Raw genomic sequence first — 16,366 nt, 5'->3', positions numbered from 1 at the left:
TATTGTTCCTCATCATATCTGAATAAAACACAAACAAGAGATGTATATTGATAGGACAACTTCTGATGCACCCACATTTCACTTGTTTTCAGAGTTGACCTTTCCCCTCTTAACTTGACCATTGAGGTAGGTATTGGCAGGTTTTACATGCAACACTTTATCTCAGGGTTTACATTTGTTCCCAATTAATCTATTAATCCATCCAAAAATTTGACCTCTGACCTCTAAGTATGACCTTGACCTTTGAGGAAGAGACTTGTGCTATCCGTGCAACGCCAACTCACTGAGACAAGAATTTTCCCACAGACATTTGGGAACTCAGATATAAGCCGGCTTCTTTCAAGGAGGCCATAAAAACAATAAATTTGAGTGACTTTGCAAAAAAACTTTTTATGGGAACAACCAAAAACGATAAGCAAATAAAGAAACGAGTCTCCAAGGAACCACATGAGCTAATAAGAAGCTAGACATAAAAAACATGAAACTAAAATCACAGTGAAGATGGTAACAGGGAGATGTTACACATATACAGAACCTCCCGAGAAGTTAGGGTCCTCGGTCGACGCAACATTTTGCACTTTCACCAATTTTCTTTGTGTTCCCTGGGAACGACTTCGTTTCAGTTCTGGGCCACAGGGCTTGTTGCCAAGCCTGGGCCGATACGTGGTGGGACTCATGCAAATGCCATTTATCTATAAACAAGTGTGATAGAAACCCAATCAGAAAACATAACAAAAACCCAACGGAAACCGAAAACTTGGTAACAGGCTGAAAACAGAACATGGGAAACTAAATAAATAAGTGACACTCGTTTAATGATCTGAAAACATATAGAACAAATAACTGAACTGTCACTACCTGAACATTCTGAAACAAAGAGTAGAAAGTAACGTTTAAAGTGATTGTCAACTGAAAACAGAAATAATGACATACACTTACAGCATACCATTTACAACTATACCAGACGCCTCACATTCCTAAGAGAGCATTGAGCGCTTTAAGAGGACAACTATGATTGGGATACTAAAGATGGAAATGAAACTAGCTAGATAGTGGTCAGCAACATAATGGATCATTTGCCGTTATGTGACATTGACATTTGTACAACGGGGCTGGGGGGGGGTGGGGGGGGTACACCCCCTTCATGGTGAATTTTTTTAGAAAATATGTGGTAAAGCAGTCTCAACCAGGTTTTGACCTGTCTCAACCGTCAATGCCTTGTTGGAGAAATGTCCTGCCAGTATAATAGCCAAAAATTACTCCTAACATTGCATTCGCTTTTTTGAGACAATGCTTCCAACACTTTGACAGTTGCAGTTGTTTTAAAACCATTTAAGTGTGACCTTTCTTTTAACACTGTTTATGTTTTCTTGACAAACTTATGTTCTGAGCTTTACTTAGTGTTACATTTACACATCGTCTCCTCATGGCACAAATATATGCTTGACTATTGTGAATGCTTTATCCAGCTTTCCACATTCTGCTTTGACAAAAATCATGTAGTAGAAATTAAAAGTTGCGAAATGTGCAGAAGTTTGGCAATTTTGTTAACTTAACTAAAGATAATATTTTCTTCATTAAGTAAAGAATAATGCACAAGAGTTTGTATGTTGAGCATTGAAAAGCGTGAAACAAGTATGTTGCTTCTAAGTGTGGACAAACATTAGACCACCTTCTACTTAATGATTGTAGAGGTATAACGGTATGATTCAATTAAAATATATTCACTGTACTTAATAACACCCGCACTTAATAACAATACACACTGGTAAATACTTTTTTTTACATTTGGTTTCAGACAATTTCAAACTATTAGTTTTCATAACAACTACTATACAACTATCAAACTTTTAGTATCATCATCAATAAACAATATTACCAATGGCATTTAACTGAGTTCAGTTAAAGAGCACTAAAATAAATTATTTAATAAATTTAAATAATTTATAATATTTTTTAAATTTTGTACCATGAAGGTTGATTTTACAGACTTATTTTCCATTAAAACATAAAAATAAATACAAAAACAAATATGGCAGAAATAATTTAACAGTAACACCCAAAATGATCAAAAGAGCGCAGACTTAACCACTATCCCCCCATGCATTACATAATATTGTCTGAAAACAAAAAAACAAATGGCGTAAAACTTTAGGTAAAGAAAGTTGCAATGCAAATTATTGTCTGAAAACAAAAAAACAAATGGCGTAAAACTTTAGGTAAAGAAAGTTGCAATGCAAAACAAAACCATACACTCACAGTAAAAACCAGCAACTTTCACTAATAAATGCCCGAATCATAACAACTGAAAACTACAACATCAACTTTTTTACATAAAGTTTTACCCAACAGTAATACTCTAAAATGGAACCCCCAGTGGCCAAAACACATGTCTCTATTTTCATCTGTCCTTATTTCAGTCAGTGCAGCAATGTTCTCAAATTGAATAAGGATCTTTATCATGGTCTCAGACCTCATGCTTTTTGCACTAAAGGCATACCAGTTAACAGCTTCTTCCCTTCATATTAAACCCCAGATTCAGCCACTACATACATGTTGCTCATAAATCATAATGCACATTTTTAACCATCATATGTGCTGCATTCACGGAAAAATGGTCTTCATTAATGTGCATAAAGTGTCATCCCAGATTAGTCTGTGTAGTATGCACAGGCTTAGTGTCATCCCAGATTAGTCTGTGTAGTATGCACAGGCTAATCAGGGACATAAAGTGTCATCCCAGATTAGTCTGTGTAGTATGCACAGGCTAATCAGGGACATAAAGTGTCATCCCAGATTAGTCTGTGTAGTATGCACAGGCTAATCAGGGACATAAAGTGTCATCCCAGATTAGTCTGTGTAGTATGCACAGGCTAATCAGGGACATAAAGTGTCATCCCATATTAGTCTGTGTAGTATGCACAGGCTAATCAGGGACATGAAGGACTCTGTGTAGTATGCACAGGCTAATCAGGGACATGAAGGACTCTGTGTAGTATGCACAGGCTAATCAGGGACATGAAGGACTCTGTGTAGTATGCACAGGCTAATCAGGGACATGAAGGACTCTGTGTAGTATGCACAGGCTAATCAGGGACATGAAGGACTCTGTGTAGTATGCACAGGCTAATCAGGGACATGAAGGACTCTGTGTAGTATGCACAGGCTAATCAGGGACATGAAGGACAACACTTTCTACCGATTATGGATTTCTGCTAAAAAGAGACTTCCTTAGAACAACAAGAGCACCGCAAAGCGGGTGCCAACACTCGGTTGCGGGTGCAGTTTTGAATAAATGAAAGCTTGTCAGAAGATGAGTTCACAGTGACCTTTGACCTAGTGACCCAAAAATGGGTGTGGCGTGTAGAACTCATCAAGGTGCAGCTACATATGAAGTTTCAAAGTTGTAGGTGGAAGAACTTTGATTTTAGAGCCAATATTAAGGTTTTAGCAGGGTGGACAGCGGAAAACAGCCGAGCTAAAATAAACCATAAAAGTGGAAAGTGCCTTTCCTGATTAAGCTGTCCAGGGAAGACACTATGCGATGCATTGATGCAGCATATTTGAAAATTTTTTTAAATAAATTCCTGCACTGAAAGGATGCCCAAAAATTTCCTGATAATTTCTGTAAACCCCAAGAAGTTTGGCCTCTGGTGCTTCCCTGAGAACTGATACAAGTTTACAGTGCTGCTTCTCTACTACACACAATTACCAGGCCTCTATGGGGTGGGTGGGGTAATTGGACAGTCTGATAAAATGTCCCTACCCTGAAAAAGCAGTAAGTACATTACTAAGTTCTCATATATTAGTGGTCAACTACACAATGTATCATTATTTCCGTGATAACAAAGCAGCTGGTGATGTTTGCTTCTTCGTCTATCAAACTGGAAATTGAAAATATACAACAACAATTTTATAAGGTTGTCTGCAGTGGAATGTTGCCTAGATCTGTAAGGAAAAGTAGGGAAAAGCATGTTCTTGCTGAGCAACACCTGTTAAAAACTAACATAAACTAGCAAAATTCATTTATATAAAACATACACATATAAAACAGCTATTTGAAAGTTGCTATTCTTTGTGTTTGCAAATGCTAAACAGGTCTTTCGACCCCCAAAAACCAATAAACTACTGTTCAACTATAAACAATAGGTTTTTACTGTTTTAATAGTTTTGAATGGAAGCCTCACACACTTGAATGCGGGGTTGTTAAGAGTAATTACAGAAAGTTGTTAAGTTGGTAAGTGAAAGACAGAAGCAAGTGAAGGTCAGACAAAACACGTTACAACATCAATAGAAAATCAAACAAAGATAAAAAACCAAACACAGTAACTAGAAATAACCATCAAGATGCAAAAAGGTGAAAGGATATAATGCAAGCAGTACAACAAGGCCATGCAGATTTCCATGATTACAGGATACACTGCAGTCTTGGCAAGCTCTCCACCACCACAAGACCACACCTGGCTGGCACAACTACACGGGCTACCTACCATGGTGAGGGACGGTGATCATCTCTCGCAGAGTCTTTTTTGAAATCACCCCATGGTTAGATTCTGAATCGTCCATCAAGTCCAAAAAACTCACGCATCTTCGACCCCGTCTATCAAACTCAGGTTGACAGTTATCAGACCCACTCCTCGACACAAGCTGTTGCATTTTAACACTCATTCGCCTCAAGAACCCATCTTTTTTGGTGGCAGAGTGAAACACTGCTTCGTCACTCATATTCTGGTTAGGACTTAAGAACTCGTCATCCGTTAAAATGTTGTCTTCATTCTCTGAACGACTTTCGTGACTTGCAAACTCATCATGGGACATTTCCTCGCTCTCCGCAGTTATGTCATTATCATTAGGGTCTACAGTCTTCGAGATCCTTTCAGAGCTTTTATCCCTGTGTTTCCCGCCAATTCTTAATTTCTTTTTAAACTTTTTCATTGAGTATTTGCGTCCGTGATGCTGTGGTTTTTCTAGACTTTCCGTATCGATGTTAACTGTCCTTATCTTAAAATTCTTCCCGTCAGCCAAGCACGGTTCAGTCAGACTGGCTTTAAAGTCTTCCTCTGACTGTGATTTCGACTTACTACTTATGTTCTCTCCAATCTGCTCCTTACCAGGTATTGGCACTAAGGGAAGTGATGAGGTTCGAACTGCTGACAATTTCTTGGGGGAATTCTTCTGCACAAGCCGGGTAGGTTGGAGAGTTTCGAAGCCTTCTCTAGACTTGTCCGGACTCTCTGTGTTTTTCTGGCTCACCTGAGGAGTAGGGGGAATCAGATTCAATCCCGGTATGACAGTTTGGTCCTGCTCCGCTTTCACAACTGCTGGTGTGCTGACGCCATTCCCTGACCCTTCTGGCAGCTTGACTTCAGTTTCTGAACCGGCAATACCAAATTCAAATGAGTTGCTTCGAATAGGAGCCGATTGGGGTTCTTTTGATTTTGAAGACAACTGATCTCCCTCGTTGATGCTTTTCAAGTTCTGGTTAGGGCGTTTTTTTCGCGGTGGGGCTTTTGGATTTGACTGAATATTATCAGGTGTCACTGGCTGAAAGCAGGAAAGAGAACAAAACACACAAAAATAAACCAAAGTGAAAACAAATATCAAACAAAACGAAACATAACAACTAATACTAATAAGAAAAATTTAGAGATACAACACACAAAAACTATGTGCTACAATCTACCATAGTGACACATGGGATTCTATATTAACACCTGAAAAAAGAAAAGCATTTGGATTCCCCCGCTATTTTATTTCACTAAGAGAAATTGTTTTTGTTTCAAAAGCAAATAGCTGTGAGGCTAGTATACTTATGCCGGTAAAAATGATCTGACCTGACAACTCCAAACGATGACACAACATAATACTGCAGAAAAGATACAGAAATATACACTATCTACTATATAATCATTCAAACATAAAAAAGAATGGTTTTTATAAAAGCAAGCATTGTTTGATTCACTCTTATTGTTTATGTAATCCTGTCAAAATAATTTCAATACAACTACTTGACAAGACAAAGGTATAGAAAGAAGGCAAGAAGCATGACCTATAAATAAATCAAACTGCAGCGTTCATCATCTGATTGACTATTTGATATGCTAACAAGAGATCAAATGAGATACTAAATCGCTCACACGACTGTCCTGAAAAAAGTTTAATATTTGAGGAAAATACATAAAGGAAACATTATTAGGGGAAACATGGTACAGCTATACTAATAGTTCGACAAAAACTTATTTGAGGAGAAACTGTCATATTCTCTGCAATATTTTAAATTGCGCATGATTAAAACTAAATTTTGACTGCTGGGTTGAATAAAGGTATAAACCCCTAGTGGAAGCTTTGTCAGTATTGATTCATTAGCCCATTTGAATAAGTCAAAAGCAGGTCAATGTCAAAATGAGCTCAGGTGATATGGGTGTGTTGAACGATTTCATAGATAACATCCATGCAAGCAAGCAAGCATTGAAGTTAATTTTGAGTAAACCATGGAAAGTATTTGGACCTGCTGAATTTTCACAGTCCAAATGTCGGTCATGGTCAAGGTCAAAATGAGGTCAGGTAATGTGGTTGTTTAGATAGTATTCAAAAACATTTTTTGATCAGGACAGTTTTAAAACAGAACACCCACAAAAAGAACATGCTTTTATTCATGGAAACTATTTACGCTATATACGTTTCATACATGTATCAGATCGTCAATGAACTTTTGACTGTCTCTTAATGTTGAAACACCTGTACTTTTTTTTTCTACATTTTTGGACAAAAATAAAGAACGTAAGTGAAAATCTATTCCAAATAAATCTTAGACATGAGGGCAAACATATGGAAGTGACTTTGTGACCACTAGAGTGTGGAAAGTGTTTACCCAAGCTTGTGACCCCTCGAGTGTGGCAGGTGTTTACCCCAGCTTGTGACCACTAGAGTGTGGCAAGTGTTTACCCCAGCTTGTGACCCCTAGAGTGTGGCAAGTGTTTACCCAGCTTGTGACCCATAGAGTGTAGAAAGTGTTTACCCCAGCTTGTGACCCCTCTAGTGTGGCAAGTGTTTACCCCAGCTTGTGACCACTAGAGTGTGGCAAGGGTTTACCCCAGCTTGTGACCACTAGAGTGTGGCAAGTGTTTACCCCAGCTTGTGACCCCTATAGTGTGGCAGGTGTTTACCCCAGCTTGTGACCCCCAGAGTGTGGCAAGGGTTTACCCCAGCTTGTGACCACTAGAGTGTGGCAAGGGTTTACCACAGCTTGTGACCCCCAGAGTGTGACAAGGGATTACCCCAGCTTGTGACCACTATAGTGAGGCAAGTGTTTACCCCAGCTTGTGACCCCTAGAGTGTGGCAAGTTTTACCCAGCTTGTGACCACTAGAGTGTGGCAAGTGTTTACCTCAGCTTTTGACCCCCAGAGTGTGACAATGGTTTACCCCAGCTTGTGATCACTATAGTGTGGCAAGTGCTTAACCCAGCTTTTGACCCCTAGATTGTGGCAAGTGTTTACCCCAGCTTGTGACCCCTATAGTGTGACAAGTGTTTACCCCAGCTTGTGACCCCAATAGTGTGGCAAGTATTTACCCCAGCTTGTGACCACTAGAGTGTGGCAAGTGTTTACCCCAGTGTGTGACCACTAGAGTGTGGCAAGTGTTTACCACAGCTTGTGACCCCAATAGTGTGGCAAGTATTTACCCCAGCTTGTGACCACTAGAGTGTGGCAAGTGTTTACCCCAGTGTGTGACCACTAGAGTGTGGCAAGTGTTTACCACAGCTTGAGACCCATAGAGTGTGGCAAGTGTTTACCCCTGCTTGTGACCACTAGAGTGTGGCAAGTGTTTACCCCAGCTTGTGACCCATAAAGTGTGGCTAGTGTGTACTCCAGCTTGTGACCCCTATAGTGTGGAAAGTGTTTAACCCAGCTTGTGACCACTCAAGTGTGGCAAGTGATTACCCTAGCTTGTGACCCCTAGAGTGTGGAAAGTGTTTACCCCTGCTTGTGACCACTAGAGTGTGGCAAGTGTTTACCCCAGCTTGTGACCACTAGAATGTGGCAAGTGTTTACCCCAGCTTGTGACCACTAGAGTGTGGTAAGTGTTTACCACAGGGGCATAATTTTACCAAACTTTTTAAAGGACTACTATATGATGTAACCTACTGAATATAAAGTTTATTTGCTAAAAGTTTATATTAAGATTAAAAAAGTCATAGAATATCTAACCTGCAAATGGGGCAGACTGTTATTTATTTTTTACGAAGAATAGTAAAAATCTCACATGAACAACTTCACATCATGGTACAATGCCTGCAAGTTTGAAATTTGTATGTTGGCAAGTATAGGCGAAGTTGGTGACAGACATTCATGATGTATCAAGTACACCCCCTTTACTTTGTAAAGGAAGAATAAAACTAGGCACACCTGATATTCTGAATTCAAATGTTATATACTGCATGACTTAAAAAGCCCACTTCAGCAAACCTCTCATTTCACTTCAATACCAATGTATCAGCAAGAATCATACATTTTCAACAAATGTAACCTCTTAAAACAAAATTACCATTATCATTCAAATATTATTCACAATACTGAAAATTGTGCAGGTTTTTTAAAACTAATGTTTGTACTGATGACAATGATGTATGTCGATTGCTTTTAATTTTTTTGTTATTTTTTGGCACAAAATAAAATCTGCCATTCTTTCATATTTTTTGTATAAATTCATTCATCAATGCCACACAAGATTGGGAAATGATATGTGAATGATTCTGGTCAATAAAGGTAAATACGGTAAATACATAATACGCCTGCTTTTAAAAAGGCATATACAAAATATATATTCAATATGCTCAATAACTGGAAACATAGTTTATTAACAATGATTTGTCTCCCAAGCAATATGCTATTTTGTTTTTAAAGCAATAAATAATGTATTTTACTTATGGTAGCATTATTTTGCTATAATAATTTAATTTTTGGCACAAACCAATTATTGTGTGGAAAATATATTTATAATAAATGTAATCTGTTATAAATAGTCAAATGTAAATATTCAGATCAAATGTAAATATTCAGATGGTATATTAATAACCACTGTCAATACATTTTGTGAATGTACTTTTATCTTTATATACCATAAACAATAATAAGAAACAAAACTTTCCAATGTTTTTATTTTTTATCCACAAATTGATGGACTTCAGTTTTGAAATGGCTCAAACAGTGTAGAATTGAGTCTTGTTCTGAGGAAACAGGGTTTGCATGTGCCTAAAGTCTAGTTCCAGATTGGCCTGTGAAGTCCACATAGGCTTCTCTGAGATGACACTTTAATGGCATTTTTCTTTAAAAGGAAGACATCTTTTTACCAAATATCAAGTTAAGGCAGAAAGTGTATTTCCAGATTAGCCTGTGAGAACTGCACTGGCTAATCTGGGATGACACTTAACGCACATGCATTTAGCCTAGTCTTTCCATAATGAGGCTCAATTTATTATAGACAATAGCTGCCGACTTTGTCACACCCATCATACTTACTTGATCACTGGTTGGTGACCTAGCACCATCCTCATTGAGGGCGGAGTTACTGCCGTCCAGGGGCGAAGGCTGGGGTTTCTTGCCCCGGGGTGACCTAGGGGCCCTCTGGTAGGGGTCCATGGAACCTAGAATAGCAGGCCACCAAGATAGGGAGGGTACAGAGGTGCGACCAAGGTTGTCATTATAATCTGATCAACTTCAACACTAAGAATGATGAAAATCTGATGTTCCTTTTTTTTTTGAATTTTACAATTGTTGTTGGTAATACCAACTTGGGATCAATGGGACCCTTGGACTAATATTGTTTAGGTAACAATAAATATCGCTCGATTCATAATTATGATGACAACCCTATGCGGTGAGTATACATAGAAGCCCCTGCTTATAAGGGTGTGTTGCCACTGGGAATGTATATTTATATCGAGTGAATTCCCACTGACTTTTCTCTTAACAAAAAATTTGCAATATTGGTTGATACCCTGTATATTTATGAGCGTTTGAGTATTTTGCACATTTCAGGTCTACTTTTTTATTCTTTAGTGTACAGTACAGCCCACGCGGAACAAAACTGCCTAGTCTAGTCAAGGCGCAATGAGTCAATGCCGAGTCGGCCCTTGAAGCCGATTCAGATGCTGCGGCACGATGCATTTTAAGGTGATGCTTCGCATCTGTGCCACCAGACATCTGCGAGTCGATGCGCATCATACAATAAAAAATCTTTTAAAATGATTAGTTAGTCAATAAATTTTAAAAGAACAGTTTTAATAATATTTAAAATCAACATTAATTTAATGTGCGCAGATTCAAAATAGTTAGTAGAAAAGCATGTTGTTGTTTTGATTTTAGTGACTGCATTCCCGTTTCTTAAGAAATTAATAATTATTTAAGAAAAATGCGAAGAAAAAAAAATCAAATTTATAAAGACAGAACAAGATTATCAAGGGCATGTATTAATTAAATTCCAATAATCATTTATCAATGTCATTTTAGAATCCGCTAAAGTACTTTTAAGTTACTTTGTGTGCGTTTATATTACGCCATATGATTATTATCTTTATATTAAACAATCAAAAACACATTTGTTTTGGGTTTTATTTTTTACGACAACATATATTAGCATATAAGCATATTTAATGTGTCTGGCCAAGTAAGTTTGTTTCCCGCCAGTAGTGTATGTATTTCACACATAAACAAGGTCACGTAATTATGTACAATTGTTTTCCCTTTCATATCGAGACATCAAGGAGACCAGGCCGCTGATTTGGCACCTACAAGTGGTCAAGGATCCAGCAGATGGCCGTGGATTTATAATTAAATGTTGTTTTTGCTATTATATTTTAGCAGAGACAATTAGCAGTTAGAAGCCACATCAATAATCAAGACTTAATTGTTACTTCGTTAATTATCAGCTTATTATAACTATTGTTTGGATATGCGTATATAAACTCGTTTCATTTTGTTCATAAAATGCAGTTGATCACTACTCATTACCCAATAATTTCTTATATTCCAGTTTTAAAGCAAATACTGGTAAATATTAATGATAATGGCCGTGGCGTGACCGAGGATTTTGTTGGTTCCTCATGTTCTGTACTGTATGTGTTATGCATGCTAAACCAGATATATGTATGGACTTTTTTGTCAGGTGACAGGTGCATCATGAATAGAATATAGTATATATATCAAATTTTGAACTCAAAAAATTAAAACTGCTAAACATTTTTAATGAGATATAACATTATTGGATTCATGGTCTTTAAATCAGTAATTTCTCTTATTTTTTACTTTTGCTTTCAAATATTTTGACTCTGTTGGTTCAAAGTTTTGAATGAAAGCTCTGTCCCAGCATTCTTTTGTCATAATTTACAATCAATCTACCCAGTGGCAACAATGCTTAATTTGAACATAACGGAAATCATGGCTCACCATAATTGTGCCCTCTTTATATATATAAGCATGATAAGATAATGTGCAAATGGCATAACAGGCCTTTTCCTGGCCATTTTGAGAAACAAGAGCTGTAAGAGGATAGCGCGCTCGAGTATTCGAGTGCTTGACAGTATAACGTAAGCCATCATGGGGAAATTGTTTATATTCCATAATTTATTAGACGATCTTTCAAAAATAAAAAAAGGAAAAAAAAAAAAAAATTATTGGGGGGGGGGGGGGGGGGGTTGAGAGGGGGTATAATGTGGGGTGTGGTCGTTTATTAGACGATCTTTCAAAAATAAAAAAAGGTAAAAACAAATTTTTTGGGGGGAGGAGGTAGGGGGGGGGGGGGGGGGGTAGGGGGGGGGTGAGAGTGGGGTATAATGTGGGGTGGGGTAATTTATAAGATGATGTTAAAAAAAATAAAAAAAATTGCGGGGGTGGGGGGTAGGGGGGGGTTGGGGGGTGAGAGGGGGGTATAATGTGGGGTGGGGTAATTTATTAATGACAAAAAAAAAATTGGGGGGGGGGGGAGGTTGGGGGGGGGGGGGGAAGGGATTCTGGGTAGGGGCGTGGGGTATTGTTTGGGTGGAATCCATTGTGGTATTCAGGTAAGTGTTGTTTTGTCAAAGTAATAATAAAATGTGATCATAAATAAAGAAGTTATGGCAATTTAAGCAAAATGTTCAATTATCTAAGTGTAAAAGGGGCCATAATTATGTAAAAATGCTTGATACAGTGGTCTAATCTTGTTTACAGGTTGGGGTCATGTTGGTTAACAGGTATGCAACATATAAAAGCAATATGTCAAAGGATATAGGAAATATTTGGGGTAGTACGCAAACTTTAACATAGATTTATCAATAATATACATATTCTAAGTATAAAAGGGGCAATAATTATATCAAAATGCTTGATAGAGTTGTCTGCTCTTGTTTATAGGTTGGGGTGATGTTGGTAAACAAGTATGCAAAATATGAAAGCAATATGTCAAGGGACAATGAAAATAAATGGGGTAGTACGAAAACTTAAACATTTGCTGCATATTCTAAGTTGAAAAGGGGCCATAATTATGACAAAATGCTTGATAGAGTTGTCTCCTCTTGTTTATAGGTTGGGGGTAATGTTGGTAAACAAGTATGCAAAATATGAAAGCAATATGTCAAGGGACAATGATAATAATTGGGGTAGTACGAAAACTTTAACATTTGCACGCTAACGGCACAGCACGGAAGGAACGGAAACGCAGACGCCGGGGTGAGTAGGATAGCTCCACTATATATATTTCATATATAATAGTCGAGCTAAAAAGCAATTTCAGGATTGGGATTTGTTGTGAGCAAAAAGCCCAAAGATTTGGGAAAAACTAATTTAACATAAACCTTCATAATAATTCAAATAAGAACAACACTATTATATAAATAATAATAATATACTTCGTAAGATGTACTTGAAATACGATTGAGATATAATTATTACTAGACACTTCTTTTATTTATTTATTTTTCATTTATTTTTAATTTGAATTTTTATAACAAATTGGGAATTTTTAAAACCATTTTGCTTTGAGAATGCGTCTCTTTAACGGAGCTGTAGATACGCCAGGAAAAGGCCTGCATAGTTAAGTAAATTTTTTGAAATTGAGGTTATTGGCATGCTAAAACAAATAAACAAGTAACTGTTCTTGCTGTCGAAATAAGATAAATATCATTTGCTGCTATAATATTGCAAGGAATACCCGTGTAGTCTAAAAGTGATATGCAAAATGTGTTTGCAATGTTTTGTCTTGGTTTTTTATTACTTCAAATATTAAAATAAATCGAAAATGACTATCATAACATCTTTCAGTCAATATTTTATGCCGTTTATATAAAAAACACACAAATGTTTTGGACCAGTAGATATTATAATCAGTGCTGACTTATTAAATATGATACAACAGCTGCTGTCCCATTAAACAGCGTGCACGACACTTCTTGCACTTATTGTATGTTTTCTGTCAGTCACCTCATGACCATATTTAAAATGTAATACCAGTCTGTAGTTGTCATATAGCCATAAATGAAGACCAAAAGTAACAAGACTATTGCCAAGCAATATATATCCCCTACCAGCTCTACCATTGTCAGATTAAAAAATAATCATTATTTGTTGCCATAGCAACCACAACTTTTTTAATAGCAACCAGAATTTTTGATGTAGGAACAAATGAAATGACGTGCATAATGTCCATATTGCCATCTATCCATGTTTAAAGTTTCATGTAAAAAATGAGTAACTTTTAAAGTTATCTCAAGATCCAGAAAAGTGTGATGGACTGACAGACAGACAGACACACAGAGCGCAAACCATAAGTCCCCTTGGGTAAAACTGGTAGGGGACAAAAAAAGTATATATCTTTATATATATGTATTAAAACAAGACATGTGGGGTAAACATGCAAAAACAATCAGATTTTCAACTTTTTACAAATTATTTTTGGTGAATTTAAGTAACTTTGCAAGCAAAATCTGCATATACAGTACAGCCAACGCGGAACAAACATAATCCGCGGCTACACCACGGCCAGAAATTTAGTACGCGGCGGCCGTGTCGAGTGTTCACGCGGTGTATCGCCGAGGCACTCGGCATCGATCCGAGCAACGACGCCGAGTCTGTTTTAACCTCGCGTACTTTCGCGGAGTAAATCTGCCGCATACGTATGCGGAGGATTGAGTGAAAAGATATACACCTACATGTACATTTGTGTAGCATAGAAACCTAGATTTACGCTACTTTCATATTAATTATTTTCACGTTTTAATAAACCATATGCCACGTAATGCGCTTTAACAAGTTATTGTTGAATAAATTACGCACAATGTTAATGTTTTGTTCGATTCTGAAATGAGCTTTATTAAATTTGTTATCCGAAACACGCTTCCGAATTTTAATGTTGATGCAACATTAACAAATTCTAGCGTCAAATAAACAGTGCTAAAATATCCTTTGTCTCCATAAAAAGCGCGCGAAAATTATGCAGACATGTACAACGTCGCATGGAAAGTTTGGGTGTATTTTGTGTTGTATAAAAACATGTACATCACGGCAGGCGTTTTATGCGTGTTCAGTGGAAAAAAACGCCCCGATTGGACGTTATTTCATCACATCTTTAAATAGTAACAAATGCCAAAATGTATTTGATACTTAAGAATAATTGCGAATGTGTGTGTGTCTTGAGCACTTTTATCGTAAATATTTACCGGAATTTGCTTTTAAACTGGAATATACGGGATTATCGGGTAATGATTAGCGATATCAACTGTATAATATAAACAAAATGAAACTACTTTATATACGCATAGTCAAACAATAGTTATAATATGCTGATAATTAACAAAACAAGGGACAAAATTGTCACAAAACCAGGTTTTCATTGTGAAAAAAAAATCTGATAAAGGGAGAAAACTCAAACTGAACTTTTGAAATGAACAAACAAAATTAACCCCCTTTGTAAGTTTGTTTTAAAAAAAATCTATTTTTAGTCGTGGCGACCTTGACATTGGAGATATTGACGTGATTCTTTCAACGTAATTATTTCGCGCGACACACCGTCCAATGATGGTGAACAAATGTGCCAAATGATTTTAAAATCTGACAATGAACGACATAGTTATGGCCCGGACAAGCTTGTTCCGCCCGCCTGCCAGCCCGCCAGCCAGCCAGCCCGCCCGCATTCACCAATCTAATAACCAGTTTTTTCCTTCGGAAAACCTGGTTAAAAACCTGGTTAACAACAATTAATTAAGTGTTGGTTATTGATGTGGCTTCAAACTGCTAATCGTCTCAGCTAAAATATAATAGCAAAAACAACAAGCAATTATAAATACACCAACTGCTGGAGTCTTGACCACTTGTATGTGCCAAAACATAATTAAGTGACATTTATGTGTGAAATACATACACTACGGGCAGGAAACAAACTAACTTGGCCAGACACATTAAATATGCTTATATGCAAATACATGTTGTCGTCAAAATTAAACCCAAAACAAATATGTTTGTTGACCGTTTAATATAAAGACAATAATCATACGGCGCAATAAACCCACACAAAGTAACTTAAAGTACTTTAGCCAATTCTAAAAATGACAATGGCAAATGATTATTGGAAATTTATTAATACATGCCCGTGATAATCGTATTTGTTTTTATAAATTCATTTTTTTTTATTTGCATTCTTTTATAATAATAATTATTTCTATCCGGATGACAGCAATTTCTTTAGAAACGGGAATGCAATCTCTTAAAACAAAACAACAGCATGCTTTTTTATTAACTAGTTTATCTATTTTGAATCCGTGCACATTAAATTAATTATGATTTTAAATATTATTATAATTGTTCTTTTAAATTTTTTTGACTAACTAATCATTTTAAAAAGATTTTGATTTGAAGATGCGCATGGACTCGGTGTCATGTCGCAGATTGCGGCTTGCCTTGGCATGTCTCGGCGGACAGATGCGAAGCTTCGCGGCGAAATGCGACTTGCCGCCGCATACTGACGCGGCTTCAACAGCCAAGTCGGCATCGACTCGTTGCGCCTTGCCGCCGCGGATAGCGAAATATGTTTGTTCCCCGTTGGCTGTACTGTAAGCTACCCATACACAAAATATACAGCACATTAGCTCCCTCCAAACCAAAGTTACCAATATAGAGCAGAAACCATTTTTTTATGATAGTAACAGTGACCTTGACCCTACTGGCCCCAATTGCAACCCCAACCTAGGTCTGAATGTAAGCTACCTATAAACAAAATCACAGCACAATACCTCCATCCAAACTGAACATACAGTGCCCTTGATCAAGCTGGCCCCAAATCAAATCCTTTACCTGTAATCTACCTACATGTACACACACAATTTCAGAATACTATCAC

General features: G+C 37.2%; 1 protein-coding gene across 5 annotated transcripts in view; it reads right to left on the bottom strand.

The window, feature by feature from the left end:
• LOC127852332 (syntaxin-binding protein 5-like) overlaps nucleotides 1-16,366 on the bottom strand; it is a 113,724-nt gene that overhangs the window by 18,526 nt on the left and 78,832 nt on the right. For 4 of the 5 annotated variants that reach the window (XM_052386265.1, XM_052386266.1, XM_052386268.1 and 1 more), the window contains 2 exons: nucleotides 9,520-9,644; nucleotides 4,491-5,544 (listed from right to left, as the gene is read on the bottom strand). The exons of the other annotated variant lie outside the window; for it this stretch is intronic. In XM_052386265.1, the coding sequence (XP_052242225.1) occupies nucleotides 4,491-5,544; nucleotides 9,520-9,644 (1,179 nt within the window). The remainder of the gene's footprint in view (nucleotides 1-4,490; nucleotides 5,545-9,519; nucleotides 9,645-16,366) is intronic. 5 annotated transcript variants of the gene reach the window in all.

This window comes from Dreissena polymorpha, chromosome 12 (assembly GCF_020536995.1).
Source record: "Dreissena polymorpha isolate Duluth1 chromosome 12, UMN_Dpol_1.0, whole genome shotgun sequence".
Taxonomy (NCBI): domain Eukaryota; kingdom Metazoa; phylum Mollusca; class Bivalvia; order Myida; family Dreissenidae; genus Dreissena; species Dreissena polymorpha.
This window is presented reverse-complemented; position numbering and strand designations above follow the sequence as displayed.